At 38.3% G+C, this 26,010-nt stretch overlaps 1 protein-coding gene across 2 annotated transcripts in view; it reads right to left on the bottom strand.

Annotated features, from left to right (window-relative positions):
* The window catches only part of STXBP5L (syntaxin binding protein 5L), a 196,651-nt gene that overhangs the window by 4,933 nt on the left and 165,708 nt on the right, over window positions 1-26,010 (bottom strand). For both annotated transcript variants that reach the window (XM_035540508.2, XM_035540509.2), the window contains 3 exons: window positions 15,524-15,694; window positions 1,838-2,077; window positions 504-864 (listed from right to left, as the gene is read on the bottom strand). In XM_035540508.2, coding sequence (XP_035396401.1) covers window positions 504-864; window positions 1,838-2,077; window positions 15,524-15,694 — 772 coding nt within the window. The remainder of the gene's footprint in view (window positions 1-503; window positions 865-1,837; window positions 2,078-15,523; window positions 15,695-26,010) is intronic.

Raw genomic sequence — 26,010 nt, 5'->3', positions numbered from 1 at the left:
TGCACAGTCAGCTCAATGGTGGCAATGACAAGGCAGAGAAACTAGGTGCTCCAAGTGGAAAAATCTGAAATTGCAAGAGTGGGACTCACCCCCTCACACTGGATAAACAATACCATTTCTATGCCTGAGCTCTTCTATACTGCTCTATAGCTGACTTACCGTAACTGAGCAGAATTATCAATGTTTCATGCTAGTTATAAGTCATCAGCCATTAGTTGTCATCATGGGGGAGTTACTATGAAATAAAAGAGTTCATTTTGCTGTGCAGCTGCCTTATCTCCCCATGTGGAGACAGGCCAAGGAACAGGGATGGCAACAGGCATGGCAGGGCTCCCAGTGGAGTAATTAATTGTATATAAAATGCGCACTAAATGCACCCACCAGGAGTTAATGCAGAGCATCAGACATGTTGTAAGCATACCCTACAGCAAATGCAAGTGGAACGTGACAGCACTGTGCCACCCCTTTGTTTAGTTTTGCCACAAAATTAGTTAGATAAGTACCTCAGTGTCATGATGTGCCCATTGGCACAAAAGCACGCCAGACAGACGCTGTTACAGAGGGTGACCACATCTGCTCGCAATAAAAAGGATGTTTCGGTGATGTTGTGGACATAAAGACATGTTTGGGAAGGCAATGAGAAGACTTTGGCTTGTTTTTCTGAACAAATGACTGCAAATTGGTGATCACCCATATCCTGGGAGGAGGAAGGGGAATGCATGACAAGTTTCCTTTTTCTTGTTTTTTCACCATCATCAGCACTGTGTGGGTCCCTCCATACTTCATATGGTGGATGTGTCAACGTCCCCATGCAGTCCAAGCATGCGAAGGTCAGCACGGCGCCTTTCAGTGTCAGAACTGTGCCTGCAAAATATAATCTTCTCTCACTGGCACTGGCATCATAATTAAACCGGTTGTCAGTATGGTGGACACAAGGCATAGCTGACACCTAGGTTTTGCTTTTGTAAATACAGCAAACACATTAATCTAGTTAAGGTGACAAGTTGTCCTCGCTCAGTTCTTCCTGACCATACAGGAAGGTGAACAAATAGGCTGTCAATACTGAAAAGGTCTCTGGCAGCCTATATCAAATAATCTATATAATACATGCTACCGAACACTGTAAAAATAGGCTGGTTTTTTATCTCTATGTTAAACCAGTAGGATATTTATTACCCTTCCACTAAAGCTGCTCTCCTTAGTCTGGTGTCCATCCAGTTTTATTTTTCTAAACCAACTGTGGTGGGGGCTTACCTCTATTCCTGTGTATCCTCTGTTTTTGGTCATTACTTTACTGTGAACGTGGTAAGTACATACTGCCTCTCCTCAGACCTGACCTCTCTCACTGCTCTGTCCTCTCTGCTCTGCCATCTGTCACTCACTAAGCCAAGGATCTCTCCTGGTACATCAACCTGCCAACATTTGTGTTTCCTTTTCTGAACTCCCTTCTGCTTCTCTGCAGCCTTCTGACAGGAAAGAGCCAAACTGTTCACAGCATCCCAGATAGGATTGCATCAGAGCTGTATACAGGACTGCTATTTCCCAGTATGAAGGAGCCCTGCTAATTTCCCTGTCCTCACAAAAATTACACATGACTTTGCCCAAGATGTAGGGTAGTCTTCAGGAGTAACACAACCAAAGTGGCTCAGCTTGTGAAGCTGTGGGTCTCTCACAAGCGTATCTTTTTACCTGTGCACCCTCACCTGCATGTAGCGAGTGACCACTGCTTGATACATTTCTTGAGAATTTTCTGCCAAAAATGACCGTACAAAACCATGCAGTTTTTCTCCTGTTGTACCAAGATGGATAATAAACAGGAAAACAGCAGCACTCTTACCACTTGGCGACACCATGACCGGCTCTGACTGCCGTAGGTCGTCACTGGCAGGCAGGTTAAGGGAGAGGATTAAGACCATACCAAGGCCCGTTCCAACCCAGAGGCATGGGGAGACAGCAGAGTCATTCTTTCGGGCAAAGGACTCCATGAAGTACAAAGCTGTAATTGCCTCCTTTGAGTCCCTGTCGATGCTCGACACGCTGGAGCTTCGGGAACGGCTGAAGGAGTTTTCCCGGTTTTCTGTATAAATAAATACAATTGAACAGGCATAAGCTGGCAATCCTAGAGCAAGCACAAGCCTGCAGCAAATACAAACTCCCTGCAGAGTACAGAAAACACAGCATTTTCATAACCTGGGCAAACAGTCTGATACTAACACCACACCAGCTTCCTGCCAATGTATAAATGTGTGGAAAATGCTGTCAGACCTCATCAGTTAGATCTGCATTAGAAATAGCTGCTTATTATGGAGATTAGCATAGACTAATTAGAGTTTACAACAGCCTTAGCTCAAAGGACTTGTTCTAAATAGCATGAAATAATTTTAGACCCATATGTAACCAATGCATTTAAAATTAATCCATGTATCTCGTCGCTGCAGGACACGAAGGGAGGAGCCATTACCAACTTCAGAACATGCGTCCTTTGCTCTGCTGCTGTTTCCTTTGCTAGTAAGTACTAGCACTAAGTTCACAGCCATCGTGTATTGTCAAGCTATGAATAACTGCTCTCTGGGAGAAATACACCCATTGCTAAAGTGATCCCAGCATCTGAGATGTCTCAGGGCACAATTCAGCTCTGGTTTCCCAGGCGGTGAATGAGAAACGTGCTCTGTGCCCTAGACAACAACTGCATAGTGAGCTGGCACTGATGGGTTCATCTTCTTGCTTAAGCTTTAGCAGGCAACAGTGAGAGCCAGCTGCAGACAGAGCTGTGTTGACCTCACTGCAAATACACAGGCACGGCGATTCTGAGGGAAGTGACAGTGAACATGGTCTGACTGCTGTAGGGCTCAGGGATTCCTGCTTTGCTTTGCCTTGTGCCAAGAAGGAAGACCAAAATCATGCAAGGGAGCTGCTGGCACTAGCGGGAAGTGTCAGTGACAAACATTGGAGGCTATAAAGGACACTGAGGCTAAAAAGTCACTGAAGACTAGAGGAGTCAGAGGGAAAAGGAGAGCAGGGCTGGCTGCTAGCATAGTGTTTGCAAAATGATAAGTGCCAGTGCTGCTGTCTACCAACCTGGAGTCAAGACCAGCCTCGATCACTGGAAACCTCACATTCTCTTCTGCAACATAAACAACTAGAGGAAGTAGGAGGCTCTGGAGACGGAGAAATATTTGAAGGTATTGGACCAGAGATAAAAGGCTTATTTCTGAACCTATCTTTATGAAGCAGATTTGTGTTTGGTGAATTATCTGCCTCATACCTCAGAATAGAGTGCTATCTATTCAGAGCCAGTAGAAATGACTGAGAAGAGGAACAGAAAATAACTTTCTCAAGTACTCCAATTTAAAACTGGGCTAAGCTTCATATTGTATGTATGCTTCTTGCTCTCCATCAGAAGCAGCAGTTTGGCAGGTGAATCCTCCTTGGACAATATGTTGCAACGTTATATTCCCCTACCCAGATCACGCCGTGTAAACTGCTGAAATTATCCTCTTCACAGCAGCTACCTGGGGAAGACTGGAGAGAACCACAGCAAAACATTACTGGAACCAGAGCAGGCATTACTATATATGCCACCTTACATGCCTGTGCTGGCACGCAGAGGTGGGGGCAGATTCACATGCTGCTCATTCACACTTGGCACAGCTGCTGTTCTTGGAGGGTATCTGTAGTTTTTCAAACAGGAGCTTTGCAGGATAACATTTCCTGGCACTTCAGTCCCACTCTAATGGGAGAGAAATTTCTGTCTACTTGAATTTCTAAGCACTGCCTTCTCCTCACCCTGTTTCACCTTCTTCAAGTAGGCACTGTTGTTACTCTAGCTCTAGCTCAGTACTGCTAAATATATCTGCATAAAACTGGGATTTTTTATTCATGTGCAAATACAGCTTCTAATACCTTGAGAATTATTGTCTCCCATAACCCCAAGCACTTCGTACTTCTGCAGTGGACTGGTTGGCCCAGCTCCTTCTTAAGCAAAGTGACTGGGCACCACAAAAAGCTGGGCAGAGCAGGAGAGAGCAGTAATTTCAAGGCATGGATTGATCCTCAGGGATATACAAATCTTTTTTTTTTTTTTAATTCAAAATGTACCTTATTTTTAAAATATCTTATTATGTAATTCATTTTCTCTTTAAAAGGTATATTAATATCACAGCCATAAAGTTCAAGTATGGTGGTGCTCAAACAGAATGATGTTGAAAGGACAAATGCATCTGCTTAGTTAGCGTAGGCGACATACATGGACCTTAAAATATATGATGTGCCATTTGCATGTGTCATCAAGCTTTCTCCCTCTCTAAATTAACAAGAAGTGTTCCTCACTCCTGTGCAGTACAGTTAACTAAGACATTTTAGCAGAACTGACATTAACAGATATAATCTTTAGGACACTTTTGGGAACATAATGTGCTATTTTATATTAAATACACTACACAAACTGAAACACAAAAGACCAGCATGATACATTTCAAAATTTGATTTCATTAAACATATCTGAACAGCAAAACAAAACCCATGAAAGGCTGCAATCACTATGTGATTTTATTGGCTAGCTCTAAAACAAGGCCGAAATCTCTCTTCTCCCTAGATTTTTGGATAAAACTTAGTTTAGTGCTATTCCCATGAGACTCTTTTTCTCAAAGAGCTTATACCCTAAATTCTTTATTTCAAAACTGCTCCATTATATCCTCGAGAAACATAACAGCACTTTCTTTGTGAAACTGTAAAAACTTACCTAGCCTAATTTCTATGTTTTAAAATGATGTTCCATCTGCTAAAATTTCTACTGTACAAACACTGCCAGTCCATACTAATCCTTAACCCAAACACCATGTTATGGATTTCGTCTTATATTGTCCTTCTATTACACAGCAAAACAGGTGTCCCAACAATATCAGCTACAACACTTCTCTGTGTGACTCTGAACCAGCACCAGTACCACTTCCATGTACTCCCTTTAACCGAGGTTAAACAAAGCTTATGTGGTCTCCCTGCTTCAGTAAGGTGATAGACCATTCATACGGGAAAAGAAGATACTTTTCTGTTCCCCAGTACTCTTTCCTTCCTTCTCCTCTCCAAAAGATCCTTGGCACTTTCTCATAAATGTGCTCCTGCCTCTAAATTGCCTCTTGCTTTGAAATGTCCAGTATTCCTTTTGCTTGGAGAGGCATATATCCCTACTCCAGTGATCCCCCTGTTCCCACTCAGCTGTCTCTCTCTTAGGCTAGCATGTCATTTTTACTTGTCTTCCCATTGTAGATTTCCATTTATTGGCTCTTTTTTTTTCTTCTTTTTTTTTTTTTTTTTTTTTCTTCTTCAAACAGGTCTTCAGGCTGTTCCTGCAGCTGGAAGCGGAGTGCACTATCAGAGGTGTCCAGTGTCCCCTGAGAGCCAATAAGTGACTATGACTTGGGATATGCTGCTATTCAAGTTGTTGGACCAGAATCTAAGCAGTTCTGAGCAAAAGCATCATTATCTGCAGTGAGTGAATTTCAAAGAGCTGCATACTGTGGGTTAGGTTCATACTTCAGAAATACCACTACTTGCCTAAAAGTAGTCCTGCTTTCCTCGAAGTGTTTTCATTCAACCCTGCTCTATGCATGTTATGAGTTAGTGAGATGCAGATGGACACTCGGGAACCAATTTCCTTCACAACATTGGACTGATTGTTAAATTCAAGCTATGAGCAACAGCGTACAAGTAGAAGCCTTCTGATTTAAAAACAATTACAAAACCTCTAATTTGCTACCCACCTCACTGACAGAAACACAGAAGAACACTTCAACTCACATACTAGGATAAAAACGAAGCCAGTGTTTTTGAGTCTTACCTTTGTTCATCCATGTGTGAGCTGTATAATGACGCTCGTCGTGTGAGAATGTACTGATTCCATGTAATTGCTGAAGCATTGCCCGTCTGGAAATGTAACCTACTGCCACAAAATCGCATGCATTGCAAAAGGACAAGAACAATTGAGCCAACCGTCATCATGACATTTATATGAAAGCAGCCCTGAGCAGTTATTGTCCTAGCTCTTTCCTTGCATGACAGAGTGGTCCTGCTGCAGTGCAATGGTGTATAGGAGAAGATTTAATTTAGGGTTTAGGGGGTTTCTGAGAATTTAAAAGACAATTTGAGTAAACGATTCCATATGTTTCAACTGCCACATTCACAGAGCACTTGTAGAGATCTTCTCCCTTTTGTTTAGTGGATATAATGCTGGAATTTCCTTACTTTCCCATGGAATTAAAAGAAAAAGGAGGGGGGATACTAATGAAAATATTTATACCACTGATGTGTGCTCTTCAGGGGAATGTTCTGACTTCTGTATTCTCAGCTGCAGCAAATGCTTTGTAAGGGGAACACATCGAACACATCCTTACATATCATCTCTTCCAAGAAATTGTCATTGCGATTATTCCAAAATAATGGAGTAAGGACTAACAGATGCATAAAGCCAATTTCCTTTTGGAGTTAGGAATCATGAAAGCAAAAGTATGACTTGTTATGAGGAATGAAATTAAACTACCAGTGAGAAAGATCAGTATTTTCACCCTAAATGTTTCCTTTAATTACTGGAGAGTTTTGCAATTAACTGTCAGACACCTAAGATGCCTAAATATTATAGGTTCTTTCCTGGTTTTAACATACTGCATAACTGATCTACTTAAAGAACATATATAAAGATCAACCTTTTTTGATATGGAAATCAACATATTCTGGAAATAAAGTTAAATGGTTTATATTCTCCTCACCTGGAGATTTCTAAAGTTTCAGTTCCAAACATCAGACTTACCAGAAGCTAATGAAAATATTAAAACATTTGACAGTTTAAGGATCATCAGCTTAATATCTTTAGAGAAATCTGTCACTTTTAAAATTATTGAATCAGGAAAGCATGCAAAGCTCTGAATGCCAATGTAAACATACAGTAAAGGAATTACACTTCAAACATGAATTTGCACACATTACACATCATACAGACAGAGACTGAACCGTATTACTGACGGCAATGCTTCAGCAACACAGAGGAGAAAGGGGCAGGAAGTAACGCTGCAGGGTTTTCACACATTTAAGAACACTGCACGGTTACTTGGCTAAGAACATCTTCAAACACATTTTAATAGCATCACTCTAAAGCTGCATTCCACATCAAAGCAATTCACTAGAAAGCAGCAGAAGTTGTCTTAGGCACAAACAATGCAACAATCTAGACTCTTGCTGCGAATTATTTTCTACTGTATCAGCTCAAATAAGTTGCCCTAAAACTATGTCGAAAAGCACGTGAATATATTGCTTGGAATGCATTCAGACCAGGGTGACTGTATCTGCTTATACACAGCCCACACCTGTGGGATGCTTAACCCTCCCTTGAAAAAGTTCTGCAATGTACTGTCCTGACGTTGCTATAGTAATAGCAGTGTAACTTGAATGACTTCACAGAATTATACTGATACAAGACGATGTATGTACATGATGGCAAATAAAGGCCTGAAAGAGAAAACAGATTCAAGTCACCAGACTTGGATCTTTATTTTGATATTTCCAGAATATGGAAAAGTTCAGGCTTAGGTTTTAGTTCAGCATGTTTTAAAAACAGGAGGGAACTGTTAGAGCAAAACTGTTTTTCAAATTGAAAATGATGTAGAAATAAGCATTTTTATAGAAAGATAAAAATGCTAGAGATCTTTACAGTAAATAATGTCTATCAAGCTTCCATATTTGATTGCATGAATTACTTCCCTTTACTTACACAAACTGTCTTCATATTCAGAACAGTAAGAGCTCAGTTTGGATTTAGATTATAAGTTTGGACATACTTTTCTTAATCAAGGATATCACAATTCTCCATAATCTAGACCCCTACCTAAAATAGCTATGCTGCTGAAGTGTCTCTTGATACCATTGGTGGTTTCGGAAAGAAGAGTATGTTCTATAGCTTTCATATGCAGAAGTACGTAAGAATCAGGAGGAGACAACAGGTGCAATAGAAGAAAAGCCTTGGGTCCCTTCAGTAAATGAGTCAAAATAGTTATAACAAAGCAAGTGAAAGCATTCTTTTTTTTTTTTTCTCTCTGATAGATTTTCTGCCCGTGCAGCTGAAGTGTAGTCAGAAAAAACTTTGCTTAAAAAAAAAAAAAGAAAAGCCTTTGGAATACTATTGTAATGTAACTTGAACAGTCTCAGAGTATTCATATGGTCTTCCCTCGTTCAGCCCCATACCTATACCATTTTGCCAGAGAAGTACCAGGAACCATCTAACGGTATGCTCCACTTCCCAAACTTTCAAAAATTATTTCAGATATAGAAAAACAGTTTATGTTGATCTGAGGTGATTGGTAGCAAGCAAAAAAAAAAAAAAAGGGTAAAGTTGAGCATGCAGTGCACCTGCCCTCCAAATTCAACATGCCTAGTGTACAGCGTGAAATCAGATTAACTTGGAATCAAATCATCATTTAAATTAAAACTGACAAGACATTCAGTGAACAGAAGAAGAGCAGAGCTTTCTTTTAGTTAGTTTTAAAAATAGGGAAAATTTGCAGATTCCAATGAGGAAGCAAGTGGACCCAACATCCTACAAGAACCTCAAAGAAAATGTGCTCCCAGGAGAAAACAAATGCAAACTCAATCTAGCCCAATAGAGTTGAAATTTAGGCACCAGCATCACAGATGTATGCAGACAAGGCTCTTCTCTCTTTCTTCCCCGGCCTCTCCTGGCCATTAGATACTCACGAGGTACCCCAGTCTCTAGACTTCCACTCGTCACTATAGGGACATAGGGAAAACTCTGTTGTAATCAGGTTTTAAACTCCACTGAAACCTCTGAGGGAAAGCAGTGTTTGAATCTGATAAAAATTATGAGTCAGTCTAAATGACAACCGCTCCACTGGCTTTTTGCAGTCTAGTGATTGTAGCACTCAGCAGAAAGCTGGAGGCACAAACCAGCCTCAGAGGAGTGACAGCATCTACGCCTTCTGTATCTGTGGTCACTAGGTATAATGAGGACATTGAGACATGAAGACATTCTTCATGTCTTCCCTGGAAGCTACGCCACTTGTAACCCAGGCATGTTAGGGGAGCTTTACTTCAGCCTAATGGCTATGATGCTTAGCTGAGAGTGATCCTAAGCAATATGGTGGTGACAAAATGAGCAACTAGTGGAGACTGTGGCGTACCACAATATCTCTAAGCTATTTCCTATTATATAATTTCTATTGTTACCAGCTATGTAAAGTAACTTCAGATGCTAAGAGAATTGAAATGATTCACAAGCAGAACCAACACCATGATCCCCTCACAGAGAAATAATGAAAAAAATCTCAAGTCAAGGGCTTTTCCATCTGCTTTGAAAGCTTATCTGTGAAAAAACCTGTCCCTTAGGGGCCTCATGAAGAGTGGTCCCGTGGCAGCTGTAACATTCCCAGAGGACCAGATAAATGTCAGTTCTTCTGGCTGCCTGGGCAAGGAAGTTTCCCAGAAGCCATTCACTCTGCAATATGGTGAGGCATGACAAAGGATATGTGGCGGGGGGCATGAGCTGTTCTGAAAACCTGCCAGAGATGCAATAGACTCCTCAGAGAACCCGTTTCTGCAGTTAACTATCTCTGTGATGGAAATTAATCACTGACTGTCCCCATGAAACTGTGGCTCTGCCTTAGTAGTTTATGTCCATTACATATCCTGTCCTCTCAGCAGGCATGAACAGCAGTTTATTCCCTTCCCCTCTGCAGTTCCCTGCCATGTATTTGAATCACTTTGTGCTGCTTCTTCAACGCTTTTCTAGATCAAGAAACTATGTTGTTTTTCTCTTTCCTGGAAAGAAATTAGCTCACATCCACATGTGGGCTTCAGAACCAACCGAACCAAGAAAAAAGGGGTTAATGATAAAAACAGAAATTTCCCTCTTCTCACCACTCCCCATCCCAAACTTGGAAAGGAAACCAAATGGTCCCATTTGCTCATCCAGTTCAAAAAATCCAATGTGATATGCATAGAGCACTTCTACAGACAGCATAACAGTATAGCCATAATTGACAAGAGAAAAATTTACAACAATTTTATAGAACTATGCAGATTCAAAAGAAAATCTACAAGTATAAAAGTATACTGGATCCATTAAAATGGAAATTGCATTGTACTTGCCATAGAATTTTTGATAAGGTTATTAGAGATAATAGCTAAATATTCTTGAATGGTTTGTTTTGCCAGCTCTCAGCTCTTTCAACTCAAGTATTCTATATCAAATTTTAACTTTATATAACCAAAAGAATTAATCCAAAAGCTGAGGTAAATACTGAAACTGAATTATTTTAAAGAAATCTAAAGCAAATTTACAAAAACTCTGCTCTTAGCCTTCCTAGAAAATTACAATGCATACCAAACCCTTGTAAGGATTTCTTGATCAGAGTTAAGTTTGTAGCACAAAGATCTAAATGGTCTTTCTAGTCTAGGGTTGTAAAAACTGGACTAGTTAAGAACTACATAATGGAAAAAAAATAATAAAACCCAGAAAGACAGTTTTCTATCATTGATGCTGGGAGAAAATAGATTTCCAAATGCAAAATTTCAAAGTGAAAATACACTGTCTCTACTTCCTTCCTAAGACATATGATACAAACACACATGGACAGACAAATACAGAATGTTTCAATTTCTGTGTGAATGCAGACAATGAGAAGGAAAGAAAAGTCAGAGTCTGTGCCAGCACAGGCTCTTGATGGCAACTAGCAAGTCATGGCAGAGAAAACCTTTTGGAGAATGCCAAACTGCTTAAAAAAGCAGGATGTTTGAAAAAAGCAGAAACAGATAAATTTCAAATCTGAAACGGTTAGCAGAGTTAGCTGTAATTTATTAAAGCAATGAAGAGTGCATGACAGCATATGTATCTGTGCACACATCCACATATCCACCCAGCTATACCAGTATAACCACCCTGAGTTCCCTCCCACAAGAATTTTATTTTTATTCTTTAACGTCAATGTTTTCTTTCATCTAAAATTTCAATAAAAGCTAGATAGAAACATAGATTTTATTTTTCTATGCAGAAAAAGAGCAGATGTTTTGGGCCTGTTCACCTACACTGATTGGGCCTGTTCACCTGGACTGATTTGTATTTGTGCCACAGGACAGAAGGCAAGCCATGGAGGAACACATATTTTCCCCAAAGAAGCTAAGCAAAAGGTTAATATAATCACTGTTTCAATGTTTCTGTGAAGACACTTGCAAGCAAAACAGGATGCTAGTTGGAGTTCAGAGCTGGAACAGACCAAGACATCTAACAGAAATGAAATCAGAAAAATTTAGTGTGTGAAGGCTGATTGAAAATGCACTCAATGAAAATGCTGGAAATATAGTTCCTATTGTACCAAAAGATCAGATTTAAATAAGTTCTTTTTGAAAACCAATGTGAGAAGAATGATATATTATTCTAACAGATATCTTATGATTAGTCACCAAAATGTATTATCTTTTTAATCTAATCAATTAATAACGGGTTTTAAGAGTAGGAACTGGAAGAATTATTAAAAAAAAAATCTCCAAGCATCATCAGTGCTTCAGAGACAGGCACTCAGCTTAAGAAAAGGCAAGAATCATCTACCCCCACACACAAAGGATTTTCTCTTTATGTATAGAAAGTGCTTAGTACTTCTGAGATAACAATCTCTAATCAAAATTCTAATCAGGTTGAAGAATAAAATCCTACCAAATGCTAACCTGAAATACTACCCTTCTGGTGAGGACATAAAATATGTATTTTGGTTCACCAAAGGAAAATTTAAAACACAACTTCTTGTGAATAAATCCATTATTTATTGCAGCATATACTCCTAAGTAGCCAATAAATTCTTCACACAGAGAGAATTGTTTTATTTTACTTTGGAACAGCCCAACCAGAAGCTTTTGATCAAACACACTTCCACATTTTGCAGAGAATTTTTATTCTCAGCATATTCTTTCTCAAGTCTTTTAACTTATCTTCCTTCTCCCTTGCCCTTTTTCTTAGCCCCAACCTAAGAATTTTCAAGGATCATATCACCTTCTACCATACTATTCAATAAAAAACCCTTCAGAAATAAATTCAACCTCCTGCCAAAACAATATGTCTAGAAATCAAAGATGCATGAAGAATGGCTGAATGTCAATTGTTCAAGATAGATCAGTTAGTAGAGCTAGAAATCAAAAGACGAATACCACAGGTATCTACAAAATGTTCGTACAAGTTGGACAGATGGTTTCTCTTTAATGAGAGAATGCAAATCATCAGAAAAATATTTTAGTTTATAAACCTGCTGACAGGGGACATGTATGTTTGTGCATACAAACCCACACACTCAAGGACCACCCCAAGCCACACCCTATAATATTACATCTTAGTATAAATTATTCTAAAGGCTCTGTCTGACTCTTTCTTGCAGCAGAAAGAACTATAACAGTCATTTCATTGACCTGAGAGTTGTAATATCATTTCAATGACACAGGTGATGCTTTTAAAAAGGACTTTTTTTCAAGTCACGTTAATTTTCAACATGTCCCTGAAAGGAAGTTAGATGACTCTCTCTAGAGAGAGATATATCTTAATATAAAACTAGATAGGTATTATAATCAGTGATGAGCTGTAGAAATGGAATCTTTTATGATATGGATACACAGAAAGCCTCATCATGCTGTCAAAGTATCACTGTATTACTAAATGTTTTGTACACAAGGGTCAGTGGGACCTTAGGGATTTGTAGGTTCCCTCTTCTGCCTGCCATTGACCCTACTTACTCTGGGAGGATGGGAGAGAAAAGGAAAAGAAGCATAAAATAATTGTGTAGTACTGTAGCCAGTTTAGATACAAGTAGTGTTGATATTACAGCAGTATCTGCATATATGTATTGCAGGGGAGTTTGGTACTATATAGAATGCAGAGAAACAAAAAGCAGTTGAAACTATTGTGGTAGTGATGAATCTTCCACTATGAACTATCATATGCAGTGGTACTTACCATATTTGAACGGTGTATAAAGAGAGGTAGATGAAAGAGTTATGATCATCATCATCACATAGAGGAAAAATGGTGATTACACAGATGAAAAGTGCCCTTATGCATGGGAATTTATAAACAGCTCAGAGCTCTGTAAATCTACTTAAGTACCATTTTTACACACAAGACATTAATTAATCCACGTTAAAACTGAAATTTATAGGTTTACTATGCAAACCAGATTATTCCTTATAACTAATTGTTTGAGGATTACACTTCACCATATGTTACATGAAGCCTACAATGTGATTTAACATTTTCGCTGTTCAGTTTACAACTTCACCTTTGAAGAATCCATGATACTGTAACATCCTCCTAAAGGCCAGATCTATACTAAAGATGCCAGTAAGCAGTGCTATGTTTGCCATGCATGGGAAGATATAAAATACCTGTGCTAACGAGGTACAACTTGGCCTAGCAGTTTCTTTGGTATTGTTACAAAGTGTAATTTTGCTATGATTACAAGAAGTTCATTGAGATAATATACAGATATGTGAAAACAGTCTAGTTTTACATACAAATTAAGGCCATGGCTGAATGGTCACTGAAGAAACAGCAGTTTCAGTTGAAATGTTACTATTCCCAAGTATTTGTCCCTGTTACTCTGCAGAAGATTAATACTTATCTAATAAAGGCGGAAAAATAGGTCATGTGGGCATTTCTCATTTGCTTTAGTACAAAGGCATTTGGATGAAGTAAACCCAATGTAGAAAGCTGTTAAGTGTTTCTGTACTGAAGCAGAAAGGGACAGCACAAATGATCCATCTTTTACCAGCGTCTTGTTCTGGTGTGATAGCTTCTGGCAATGGGAGATGATTTCTGCCAGAAACTTAATGACATAGCTGGAAGAGGGTAACACATTTAGTGAATACAACCATTTTTCAGAGAGCGTCTGACCATGCTTTGCTCTATTACCCTGTGGATCAATGTAGGTAAACAGTATCCTTAAATCAAATGCAAGGAGATGCCAGAGGACACTGCAACAGTCTTTGGGATAGCACCTCCATTCTATCAAGAACAGTATCTTAGAACCCCTCCATGATGAATTAGGATATTTTCTTACAGGGTCTCACACATGTAGACCCTATTTTTGTTTTGTGACCCCCACAGCAGTCAGAAGAAAGGTCGAAGAAGAATTTAGTATTTTATATTGTCATAAAGAAAATAAAATGATTCTAGCAATTTGCAACTAGTAACAAAGGTATTTGTTACATTAAAAAAAATAGACACACTGAGTGAAACAATTCCCCTTGCTCCATCTCTATTTATAATCATCAAAACAAGGGAAAGCAGGTTCCAGTCATAAAGAACTTCTGTGGTGCAGACACCTTTGCAGGTGGGCATGTTAGGATACAAATGCTCCTTACAAGAAATATGTAGAGTCATGGTATTGTTGATTGCCTTTCACTTACAGCATCATGTTCAGGCCAAGCTACAGCCCAAACAAGAGCCATAGGAGATTATTATCTCTTAGGCACTTAAGATATTTTTCTGCATCTTCATTAAAATTAAGAACTGGACTTTAAAAAGAGTTAAGTGTAAAAAATACTTATGTTTTTTAAATATTATTGCGTATCTATTACTAAAATTTAACACAATTAACACTATAGTCTTGCAACATTTACTTTGATACTATTCTTTTCAGTTTTTGGTAGGCTGAAACTTTTCTGCATAGACAATGCGTTGTTGCAGGAATGAGGTAGCGCTGGAAGCTTGGGAGACAAGGGTAAAGGATGCCAATACCAGAGTGGGAACACTACCAAGATCGAAGGAAAACACACCAGCTGAATGTTCCTGCTTTTAATCTGCAGTTAAATAGCTGGCACTGCTGAAATTAAAATAGGCTGATCGTAAGTTTTAAGCACAATGTATTTCCATAAGTGGTCCGCTCTATAACTCTAAGTTTAATTAAGTCTCTTCACTCAGGTAGATCAAGATCTGAAGACTGTTTTTCAAGCAGCAAAACTAGAAGCTCATTATAAATACAAAAATTGATTAGATTATGGGCTATAATTTTACAGTCGTCAGTGGCCAGGGATTGTGGAATTTTATACCATCTTTACTACCAATAAATAAATAAATACATGCAAAGCCTGAACTTGCATTCTAAAAATATCTTATTCATTTTCAGACTTGGTAAGTAGAGACAATGAGAGTTTGAAACGTTAGTACTACTAGCTGTCACAATTACTGTACATAAGCCACTATGAACAATTGCTTTTCCAGAACAAAGCACCCCACCCGTACAGGCGAAGGGACAGCTGTAAGAGTTCGGTGAGGTTCAGCATACTGCATCCCTAGGCAGCACAGAGCTCAGGAGCAGGCTGGTTAGTAACAACACTAACACACAGGGGTTGTTCTAATTCTAAACAGTCAGGTGAAGACAGCAGTTCAGGGCAATGACTAGGACAAGGATCATGCTAAACTTAATCACTTCCACACCTGGTGAGAAATTCACAGATACCTAGCAAAATAGTCATTGCCACCCACCTTCTGTGGTGACTGGGAGGGAAATCTCCATGCAGGCTGCAGACTGCGCCTTTCTAAAGGGGGGCCTCCCAGGCCCTCGGCGGTTTGCTTTTGAGACGTCCGCGCTGGAAAGTCGTTTTCCTGCACTGCAGCTCTGGGATGTTGGACTTGTACAGTGACCATTCACGTGATCTGGAAAGTGAATGCAAAATGTGCTAGGTAAAGTGCCAGCTCGCAAAATTCAGAATGGAGGAGAGATGTTAGTGCTGATATTTAAGAATGGGTTAAGTTAGAACTTCTGAGAGTAACCTTTTTTGTTTGTTTTAGCAATGCAGCGCATATATGTAAGAATAACTCACCATACCTTTAAGGTATATTTTGAAATAAATTGAGGGATATAGAACTGGTACACATTCTTACAGCTGCGAATCCACAGCATTTTATTGACCTCTGTGCACGGGTAGTCAAGATAGGGCGGGTAACACTGTCATCCTTGATGTTGTGTCTCCTATTAGATACCAAATAAATTTGAAAACTCTCTTTCCTTTTTGCTCTCATAAAGAACTGCAAGTGTAATTTACTGCAAGATTGAGGTGGACAACTTCCCTACCTGCCTAGAAGCTGCAATGATACAGGTATTTAACTGTCCCTATTTGTGACAATTATAAAACTAACCATAATATTGCTAAATTATTCTTTATATCCCACATAGATTTATCTTACTGCTAAAGAAACTGACTACTGAACAATATGTTTGTCTGCTACAGAACTAAAGATGTGAGGCTGAGTCCTTGGACCCCTGCTAGAGGCCGTGGTCAATCAGCACAGCACATGCTGCCATCTGATGAGGCAGGGAACAAAACACAGTTGCCTGAAATGCTGCCTACATTAGCCTGTTCTTCATCACTGAAAACAGGTCTTTAAACCACAACAATCCACTGAGAAAGGCTTAGATCAGATTTTAGAGTGGGTTGGCTTGGATCAATGGATTACAACACATTCATACGATACCATACTTCCCCTCACATCAGGTACACAAATATGAGGTGGAGAATTACTGAATGCAATTTTCCCCTCAGCTTATGAAAAGATACACACCTGTATATAACTGACTTATTTTTGGTCAGCAGATAATCCATACTTATTAATTTAAGTAAACAGCTGGTCAGCTATTCAAAACAATGAAAACTCAATACTATAGGTAAGGGTGAGCTTGAAGTTTCTACCCCCATTTTAAATGTCAGGTTATTTATATCTCAGAATTAGTCTTTAGGTTTCTATATATGAGTATATTCAGTATATCATAATTCTCGTCAATTTCTATTGTATCCAAGGAAAAGATGAATTTTAATATACCAAGAAAAATTAGTTTCTTTGTTACCATGCCATGATAGCACCACTGTACACAATGAAAAGCTATTTCTACGTTCAGATGATAAAAACAGATTCTATACTGAATACAGCATATAGTGTGCTATTATACGTAGTCTTTTAACGTGCAAATCATGTCCTTTACTTGTGAAAGCAGTTCTGTCTCAATGAACAAAACAGGAAAGAATTGTTCAGAATTATATTTTAGAAAGCAATTAGTGTCTATACTAAGACTGAATATCTATGAAACGGCTCTGTAGGAGACACAACGTTCATGATTCCCATCATGTTTCTTAATACATAGCCATTAACTGAGCTAACAGCAGATATCAAACTGATGTGGGTGATTCATTCAAGTTATATTTAGGAATTTTTCCAAAATATACTGGAACTATTCATATATTTCAGCAGAATGTCCTTTGAGATCGGGGCTTTGTTCAAGGGCACAGGCTGACTGTTCAACCTCAGCAAAAGATACATCCTCATCCAGCTGCTTCCTTTCTTCAAAATTCAGTTTGTGTGAAGGAGTTTCAGCATGATATCTAATTATCTCCAGGGGGATCCTAGGAAGTGGTGAGGAACATAACAGAGTAAAAAAGAATCATATTCTATAGAAACATCAACAGTATTTGTGAGTCCCTTTTCCTGAACATTGTACAGAATGGACACAATTCGTCTCAACCCCTATTCACTGTGCTATCTTTTAAGAGAAATTCTGCTGTTTCTTTTAGTATGCTTGCTTGTCTCAGTTTACCTTTACAGGCCAAAATTAAACAAATAATCAACAGCTTCTGGGCACCTAAATCCCTTTAGTTGTCTTTCTGAATAAGCAAAGCTAGTTCCTGTGTAGAGAACAAATCAGCTGCAGGGACATCCTTCAAGCACTGAAGGTGGTGAAACGTTAGTGAATGCTAGAACAATGAATGGAAGGGGGAATTTAGTCATCAGTGACACACTCTTCTATACTTTAACACAATTCCGTTATTCTGATTAGATATTATTTTTCAACTATACATCAAGGAGCAATACAGCTCTGCAAACCTTTATAAAAAAAAGACACTGAAAAAAAATAATATAATTCTGGGAAGTAGGACTACAACATTTTTGCTGAGAAGTTGATAAGAATCAAGCAGATAAATCCAGAGTGCATTTACAAAGGAACTACGTGCATATTTTTATGGTATAAGCTCAATGATATTAAACATTTCTGAAGAATAGTTATGTACTATTTAAGAAAAGGTTCTGTATTGCATAGTATGAAAAAAAAAGTGTACAAGAAAAGTGAGAGGAAAAAACAACAGTAATTTCCTACAGTGTACTTTGTAAGGGAAACTGTGAGGATGCTTGTGCTACCACCCTTTACCAAAATGACTGCAATGATTTTCTAGCCTTTTGAGACCTGAATCACCTGATCCTCCTTTGCCATAAGAGACGTCTTCCAGTCACCCCAAAGAACAGATAGAGAAAGCTTGTAAAGACTTTGTAAAGATCAGCTTTGTTCAACGTGTAAGGAAGAACAACACTGAAACTTTTTTGTTTGCTGGCTCACTGCTTTTGTCATTGGGTCACTCGGGCTTTTCTCATATCAGAAATATAAGTTGATATTGAGCACCAGTTGATATTGGAGATACTAACAGTACTTAAGAAGCAGTGCTTTTGTGCTTTTGATGCAACAGTGCAACAGCTCCTAAATCTCTCTTATTTTGGAGAAGGGATAGAATAAGTTGCCTAGGATAAAAATACTGCACAAAAAGCCCTCCTCTCTTTTCTACCCCTTTCCACAACTGCATTTGTCATCTCCTCCTCTCCCTTCCCATAGATGTCATTGCCACTGGCACCACACGACCCTAGCTGAGATTTAACTGAATCTGAGTATACCCCATGAGGTCAAGGGAATTTGCGTTATACTCCCTACTGGTCCTGGATCCCAGAAACAAGTACCGGATTTACTAATACACTGCATCTGGGCATGCTGTCTCAGCAGAGCTTCTCCCTGAAGCAGTTACCACACTGTGTGACAGTCACTCCGCTCTACCTGGGCAGCACCCTTTTCTCCTGTTTGTGGATAGTGAACTAAATAGCCAGTGCTCAGGAACAGCTATTCCGCTCATTAATTTAAACATGTAAGGCTCATGCAAACCCACTGGAAGTAATTATAGAAAACTACCCCATACTACAAGACATGAGCTACTGTGAACTTGATGGAACTACTGAGAGATGCCTTATGAGAGATGCAATGTGCAACATGACAGAGCAAGCCTGCTGGATAGCCTCAAATTTAATCTGATTCTTCTGAGGAGTATTACACAGACCTGAAGCATATTATATATACATGGACATGCTGATTTTAGTTTATACACAATAACACATATATGTGACACAACCTGCCCTGTCACACAACTACTTTAAACTACTTGGCGACCTTTGCAAAAAGCAAAAGGGACCAGAGAAAAGCTGAATCTCTGTTAAAACCAAATGTACTGAAAATATCAGCAAGAAAGGAGAAACATGAATTTGCAGTTGCTGTCTAGAAAGTTGTTACAATGGAAATGACAAACCTAAAGAAATGGTAAGAAAGATCGCTGTTTTTCAGTTCTAACAAAGGGATAAATTCACACAGAAAAACTAGCTGAAAACCAGTTCTTACTAATGATCTGAAGGGGGTTCCAACTTCCTCAATTGGAAGAAAGTAATCAACAAAAGAGCAGGCAAGAGGAACAGAGAGAGCTGTTTTAATATGGAGCAGAAAGAACACAAAACATGAGAAAGTCCCAGAGAATTTCTTCAGTGTTAAGGACTACAGTCTACTCTGGTAAAAGGAGGAAAAGTCTGTTTCTATTTGGGGATTTTTGTGTGTTATCAATAAATGAGAGATTAGGTAATGATTATGTGTGACTAACAGCTTTTTTCTTTACACAGCAAAGAGATACACATTTAGATCAACAAAAGAGACCTCACATAACTGTACAAATAGCCTGAAGGACAGTCTCAAGGTTGCACATAAGCAAAAGTTGTATAAAAGTAGTGTGAGAATACAGAGCACACCTTAAACTTTTAACAGATTATTCTTAAAAGTAAATCCCTTCCAAAGTCAGGATCACAATTTCCTCTTGGTGCAGTTCTGTCAGCCAGAAAAGAGGAGGTGTGAGACCTAGCAGAAGATATTGGTGCAGATGTTTTGCCAACAAATACATGTATTTACCATTGTGCCTTTTCAGTTGGAAGAGTAAGGATGAATTGCACTATTGCCATATTGATAGTACATTTAGGTCCACACTCAAGAGTATAACACACTGCCATTACAATATACTGCCTTGTGTAATAGAATAGTATCCCCCTTATGGTAACAGGCTCCTATAATGCACTTGATCCCAGGCATCACCATTTTTCTGAAAGAAACGTGAACAGGTTTTATTTTCAGAGAATAACACATTTTGAACCACTTCACAGTATTTTAAGTATGTTGTCATTGACAGAGTCCCTTCTACAAACAACTTTTTTGCCAACAAACAATTAAACCAAAATACAAAATAAACAATATCTAAATGAGGAATGCTAAGAATATATTACTGTTTGTTGCAACATCACCTCTACATTAAGTTTACCACAATAACCCGGCAGTTCAAATCTAAAAATAAATTTACTTTTGTTCCCTGAGAACAAAGTGAAAAGTTCCCCAAGTGTGAAAGTTTCGGGCTGCTTGGAACTAACTCTATTCTTCAGATTCTTCTGCTGAATTTCTAGTGATCATGTAACATCACGCTAGTGGACTGACCGTCTCAGAAAGTAGACAGGACTCAGTGTACCTCAACAATAACTTAACAGAAATTGTTGCTACGCTTTGTGCAATGAACAGGAAAACACAGACAGAAAACTTGAATTCGTTCTGAAACAATCGTGAAACATTATACATACAGCGCTGCATAGAGGACAACACTGAAACATGCAAGTAGGGTGGACGACCGAGTGACTACCTCGGGTAACAACTAGTCCCTTGTATCCGCTATTAGGAGCATTGCAATTGTGTTTGCAAGTTGAAAAAAAATCTGTTTTTAATTCTCTGTTTTTGAAAATTAAACCTTTTCAAAGAAACATTTTTTCATCTTGAACATGACAAAAATAAGGCATGGCATATATCAAGTGGAGACTTTCTAAACAAAACTTACCTTTCCATCCAATATAAATTAACAAAGTGTAAGATAATTACAAAAAATGTAGTTGTAGTCTATTCTAACCAGATTCTCCTGAAAAGCTATATCATAATGATTTTCAAGGTTTTGTCTTTTTCTCTAGATATAAAAAAATCCTTCTTTTTAACTAGAGGTAAAAATATCTGAAATAATTGAGCTAGCACTGCTGCACTTACTTGTAATGCCTCTTTAGAGCTAGCTTCCTTATCTAATTACTGAAACAACAGTAAACAAAAGGCAGAACATCAATGAGCTCAATTCTGCTTACCCACATTAGGAAACATTACAGATCTCTTCAGACATAATTTTAACCTTGAAATAGTGAAATGCCAGCAGGGTTATTTACTCCTCAGATTTTTTGTTGTTGTTGACCTATGTCTTATTTTGCCATCTCACACTAAGTTACACATAATTTCTGCATCAGTAGCTCTGAAAAGAAATGAAGCAGGTAGCATTTCATTTTGCCACGTTATTAGCAAGCTACGTATCTGCTATTCATAGTTATTTGGGGTGCAAAATTTTGATTTTTGTCCAAAGCGTTCTTGATTGTATGCCAGTATAATTTACACTCCACTCCGTAGATGTTAGTATATAAATAATTTGCTTGCAAGTGCTCAATAGAAAGAGACGCAGACCTTGTCATATAAACCATTCCAAATATAAACAAGTTTGCATAAATTTTTTATGCAGCAAACAATTCTAAAAAAAAAACTTTTTTTCAGTCTTGTTAACCTTATGCATTGTAGATTTTTGACAGATAGCAGTTTATTGTAATTAATAAACTAGTAACAATTGCTCATTTTATTTTAGTGCTGCAAAAGCAGATCGTATGCTAGATAACTTCTGATTTAAAGTTCTAGTTTTTAAATATTCTTCTGCTTGTACACAGTTGCTAAGACTCTGGATGTTGTTCTAAGTCCCAACAAGGTGATAAGACCATTTGTCTCATGCCTAAGTCTCTGCCTACAGATGACACTGTATATGAGAGCCTAATCCCACATCAGATTACTGCAGAAGGCCTTTGGGTGCAGGCAGGTTTGGTAAGTCTACGTGTAGCCCCAGATTTTGATTGCTGGCCTGAAAAGGCTGCTGAGAGTATCACATCCTGAAAAGCGTACAGAGACCACAGAATGCAAGAGTAATGTACATATGTTTGCATTTCTTGAAAGCAGAGGAAAATGACTTACCTTTGAGAGTCCTCAGTAAGGAACTCTTCTTCAAGTAAAACCAGAGAACTTCGGAACAGTGAGTATCTATTATGTTGTTAGCCTACCAGTTGAGTATCATGTTGTTATTATCAACTCTTAAAAGTATGACGACCTTAACTGCTTATTTGGTGGCTTCAGCTAACAAACAGATGTTGCTACTTTTCATTCATGACTACATTTAACTATATCAATTACAAACACTTCAGTTACAGTCGCATTTTGATAATTTTACGTACTTACCTTTCCTCTAAATTACTTACTTGCTTGTTAAATCTCCAATATACATCATAAATTTTATTTTATTTTTTTTTAAATCTGGGAGCATTAGAAGTCAGAACACAGCACCTTTCTGCATTTGAAATACAACCACAACACATGCTAATTATGCTGTGATAGTCAACAGAGTTAACCTGCTGATCAGCTCTTGTTCCTTTTTTTTTCCTTCTGGTTACTTGGACTGGCAGAGTACTAATATATCAGTTAATACAGGTCATCTTTAAAAAATGTTTGACCATAAACTTTCTCTCACTTAATTTAGGAAGGAACTAGTGCTGTCATACACTCGACCTTTGACAGATGAGACTTCTTTTAAAATCCCAAACCAATAATGTGAAATTGCAGGGAAGCCAAATGTTTAAAAACATTTCTGTGAAAGTAGAAGCCATTAGTCCAAGCCACAATGTTTTTCATCTTAATAAAGATCAAACTTGCAGCAAAAAAGACAAACCACATCCTTGAACGTATCAATGAGAGCATAGCCAGCAGCTTTAGGGATGTAATTCTTCCCATCTTTTTGGCATTTGTCAGACTGCATCTCAGCTATTGTACACAGTTTTGGTCTCCCCACTACAAGTAAGACATTGACATAAAGCAGTGAGTTCAGCAGAGGTCCACCAACCTGATAAGGAAATTGGTACACACTGTGTAAGAGGAGAAGCTGAGAACTACTTTTTTTCCCCCAGCCTTAAGAAGAGAAGGCTCAGTGGCAACCTTATTGCTGTCTGTAACTACCTGATCTGAGTATACAGATAAGATGAAGCCAGACTCTTCTCAGAGGTGCACAGTGATCAAATAACAGCAAAGGACACAAGTTGGAACAGGGAAAATACTGGTTAGATATTAGGAGAAACTTTTTTTTTTTTTCTCCTGTGTGGGCAGTCAAAAACTGACATGGGTTGCAGAATCTCTGTTCTTGGAGGCATTCAAGTCTCAGCTGGACCAGGTAGGTCAGGACAGTGACAGACCTGTTTTGATCAGGGCTATAGCCTAGACAACCTCTAGAAATACCTTAATTATGCTATAATTCTAACTACAAGCAGATTTCAGATGACTCCTCAATTCAGCGGTATTTTCAGACCCCAAAATGAACAGAAATTACTTTGCTCGTCTAGGAGGAGACCTACACTGGACATTCCATAAGTTCCTCTGCATATGAAAATACGTATCATTTTCAATGTACACTGTCAAGTAATTCAAACAAAGCAGTATTAAAGCTAGATGTCTGGATTGCCTTTTCTAAATATGTCAGACCAAGGAGGAAAGCAACTCAAAATTATGATAATTTTGAATTTTCACAAATGTTCTTTGGCCCTGCAAAAAACCCTACAGATCGAGAGCCAGAAAAACTAGCAGAGAATGCTCCACTTAAAATCAACCAGGCAGTAAGCAAAAACAGATTAAAAGCTTCAAAATTTTGCCAGATGAATGCATGATGTTTGTCCTGAGGCAACTGAGGCAGTTTGAGAAGTAGTGACTAGAAAGCAATGTCTATCATGAATCTAATAATGTCTGCTGTAAACTACTTTGAAAGGGTAAAGCAGGAATTGATGTAAACCTACTGTTCATCTTTAAAATAAAAATGAGGTCTTCTTTATGGCATCTAGCTGCTGTTTCATAGGCTTAGGAGCACCCAGAAAGTGACACTTTCCTTTTAATGAAATACAAAGGCATCAAATGATGCATATTTTCATACCACAGTTACATTATTATATGCATAAATCTTTGAGGAAAGAAAAATCAAGCAGATTCCACAAGCCTGGTGGAACGTACACAGCGTAAAATGGAATACAGAATTATAACCAAAGCTTCTTTGTCTGACTCTTACAATTGTGTTTTATGAAGTCAACTTTCAGAATCAAAGCTTTTGGACCTCTGCATCAGAAAACATTTCTCAAATCTTGAAAAATTTGAGCTTATTTGGTACTTTGTCTAGTTTCTCACTTCTGTATAAAATGGGAGACATTATCTTTGAGCTAGGTTAAGAATTCATTCACTGCTTATAAATATCTGCAGAAAACATGGAAAATTATATTAATCTTTTGAAGATCGCATCTTAGAGGAAAGAAAAATGTCTGTCTCTATTTGCATTTTCTTTTGTTCTTTGTCTACTAAAGGCTAGGTGATAGCATAAATTCATGCAGTGAAACCATCTGTTCAGAGGAATTAAATAAAAATTGACGGTCACTGAGTTTCTCGATTTTTAGTTGGTGCTTGTGTCTAACTCCCTATGATCACCTGGGAACTTTAAAAGGTTTTAAGGAAATGAGCAGAAGAGAAAAATACAAGCCAATGCTTAAAGTGGCTGGTGAAGCAAAGTTTGAAAACTTTCATATGAAAGCAATTGTATATATCTAGCCCAGATTCCCCACTTTGATTAGGATTATCCTCATAATTCATTTCACTGCAACAGTTCATGGAAACATAGATTATCTTTTCAGAAAACTTTTGGGAAACAGGATTAGGTTTCAAAATAAAGACACTGTCATTCTGAGCTGCATCTGAAGACTAACAGAGAAACTGTACGCTATATGCAACAACGTTACTTCTTCCTTCTAGACAATCCAAATCACCATTTGGGTTACAGATTTGCAGTACCTAAAACTATCAAGAAGTTATAATGTCTCTCCATATATGACATGTTCCCATGTTTCTGTATGGAGGTATGGTATCCACAGATATGACAAGTTCCTCAGCCATGATAGATAATAATCACTACATCAAAATAAAAAGATATTGAGGTCAGCTAAGTTACCAGTCATACAAAGGTCAATGCAGAGTTCCAACATACCTTTAAATCATGAAAATCCTGACAAGGTTTAACTAGACACCCTCAGTCACGGAATCGCATGTTATTCCTTTAAATACCAGAAAACGACCCTCTAAGCTAGTGCCAGCACTGGTAGCACCTCCACATGAAACAGATTTAACCTCTACTATTTTAATTCAAAACAAAGTGAAAGCAAGGACATTACATGAACCACATCCTAACAAGGGAGCAGAATTGTAAGCTGCCAAATGATAATGTATTTCCCAATTAGCTACAGTTGGTGCTGAAAGACGGCAATGTATCAGCACTCCAGAAAAACCTGTGAGCCAGAGCCAACAGGATGGATGTGCAATATCTTACCATTTGAAAGTGGTGACTGCAGTACCTGTAATACAAGCATGGGCCAGACAGCATTGTTATCCCCTGAATATTAAGACTATAGGTACAATCTCAGACAACAGGCAGCAGTGGATAAATAATCCCTAATAAGCTCTACCTGTGTAGCCAGGACATTTTGGAACAGATGTAAATGAAATGCAGACATTATTTATCACCTTTTCCAGGAACTCTCATTTAAATTTAGCTCCTTACATTAAAAAAAGGCTTTCCAGCCAGTTGCAAAATAAGCTATCTACAATTCAGCACAGTTTTAATGACCAGAATAATTAACAGGAATCTTCTGCCCTTCTAAGA

Source organism: Cygnus atratus, chromosome 1 (assembly GCF_013377495.2).
Source record: "Cygnus atratus isolate AKBS03 ecotype Queensland, Australia chromosome 1, CAtr_DNAZoo_HiC_assembly, whole genome shotgun sequence".
NCBI classification, from domain to species: Eukaryota; Metazoa; Chordata; class Aves; order Anseriformes; family Anatidae; genus Cygnus; species Cygnus atratus.
Note: the sequence above shows the minus strand (reverse complement) of the source record. Positions and strands in the feature narration are given on the sequence as shown.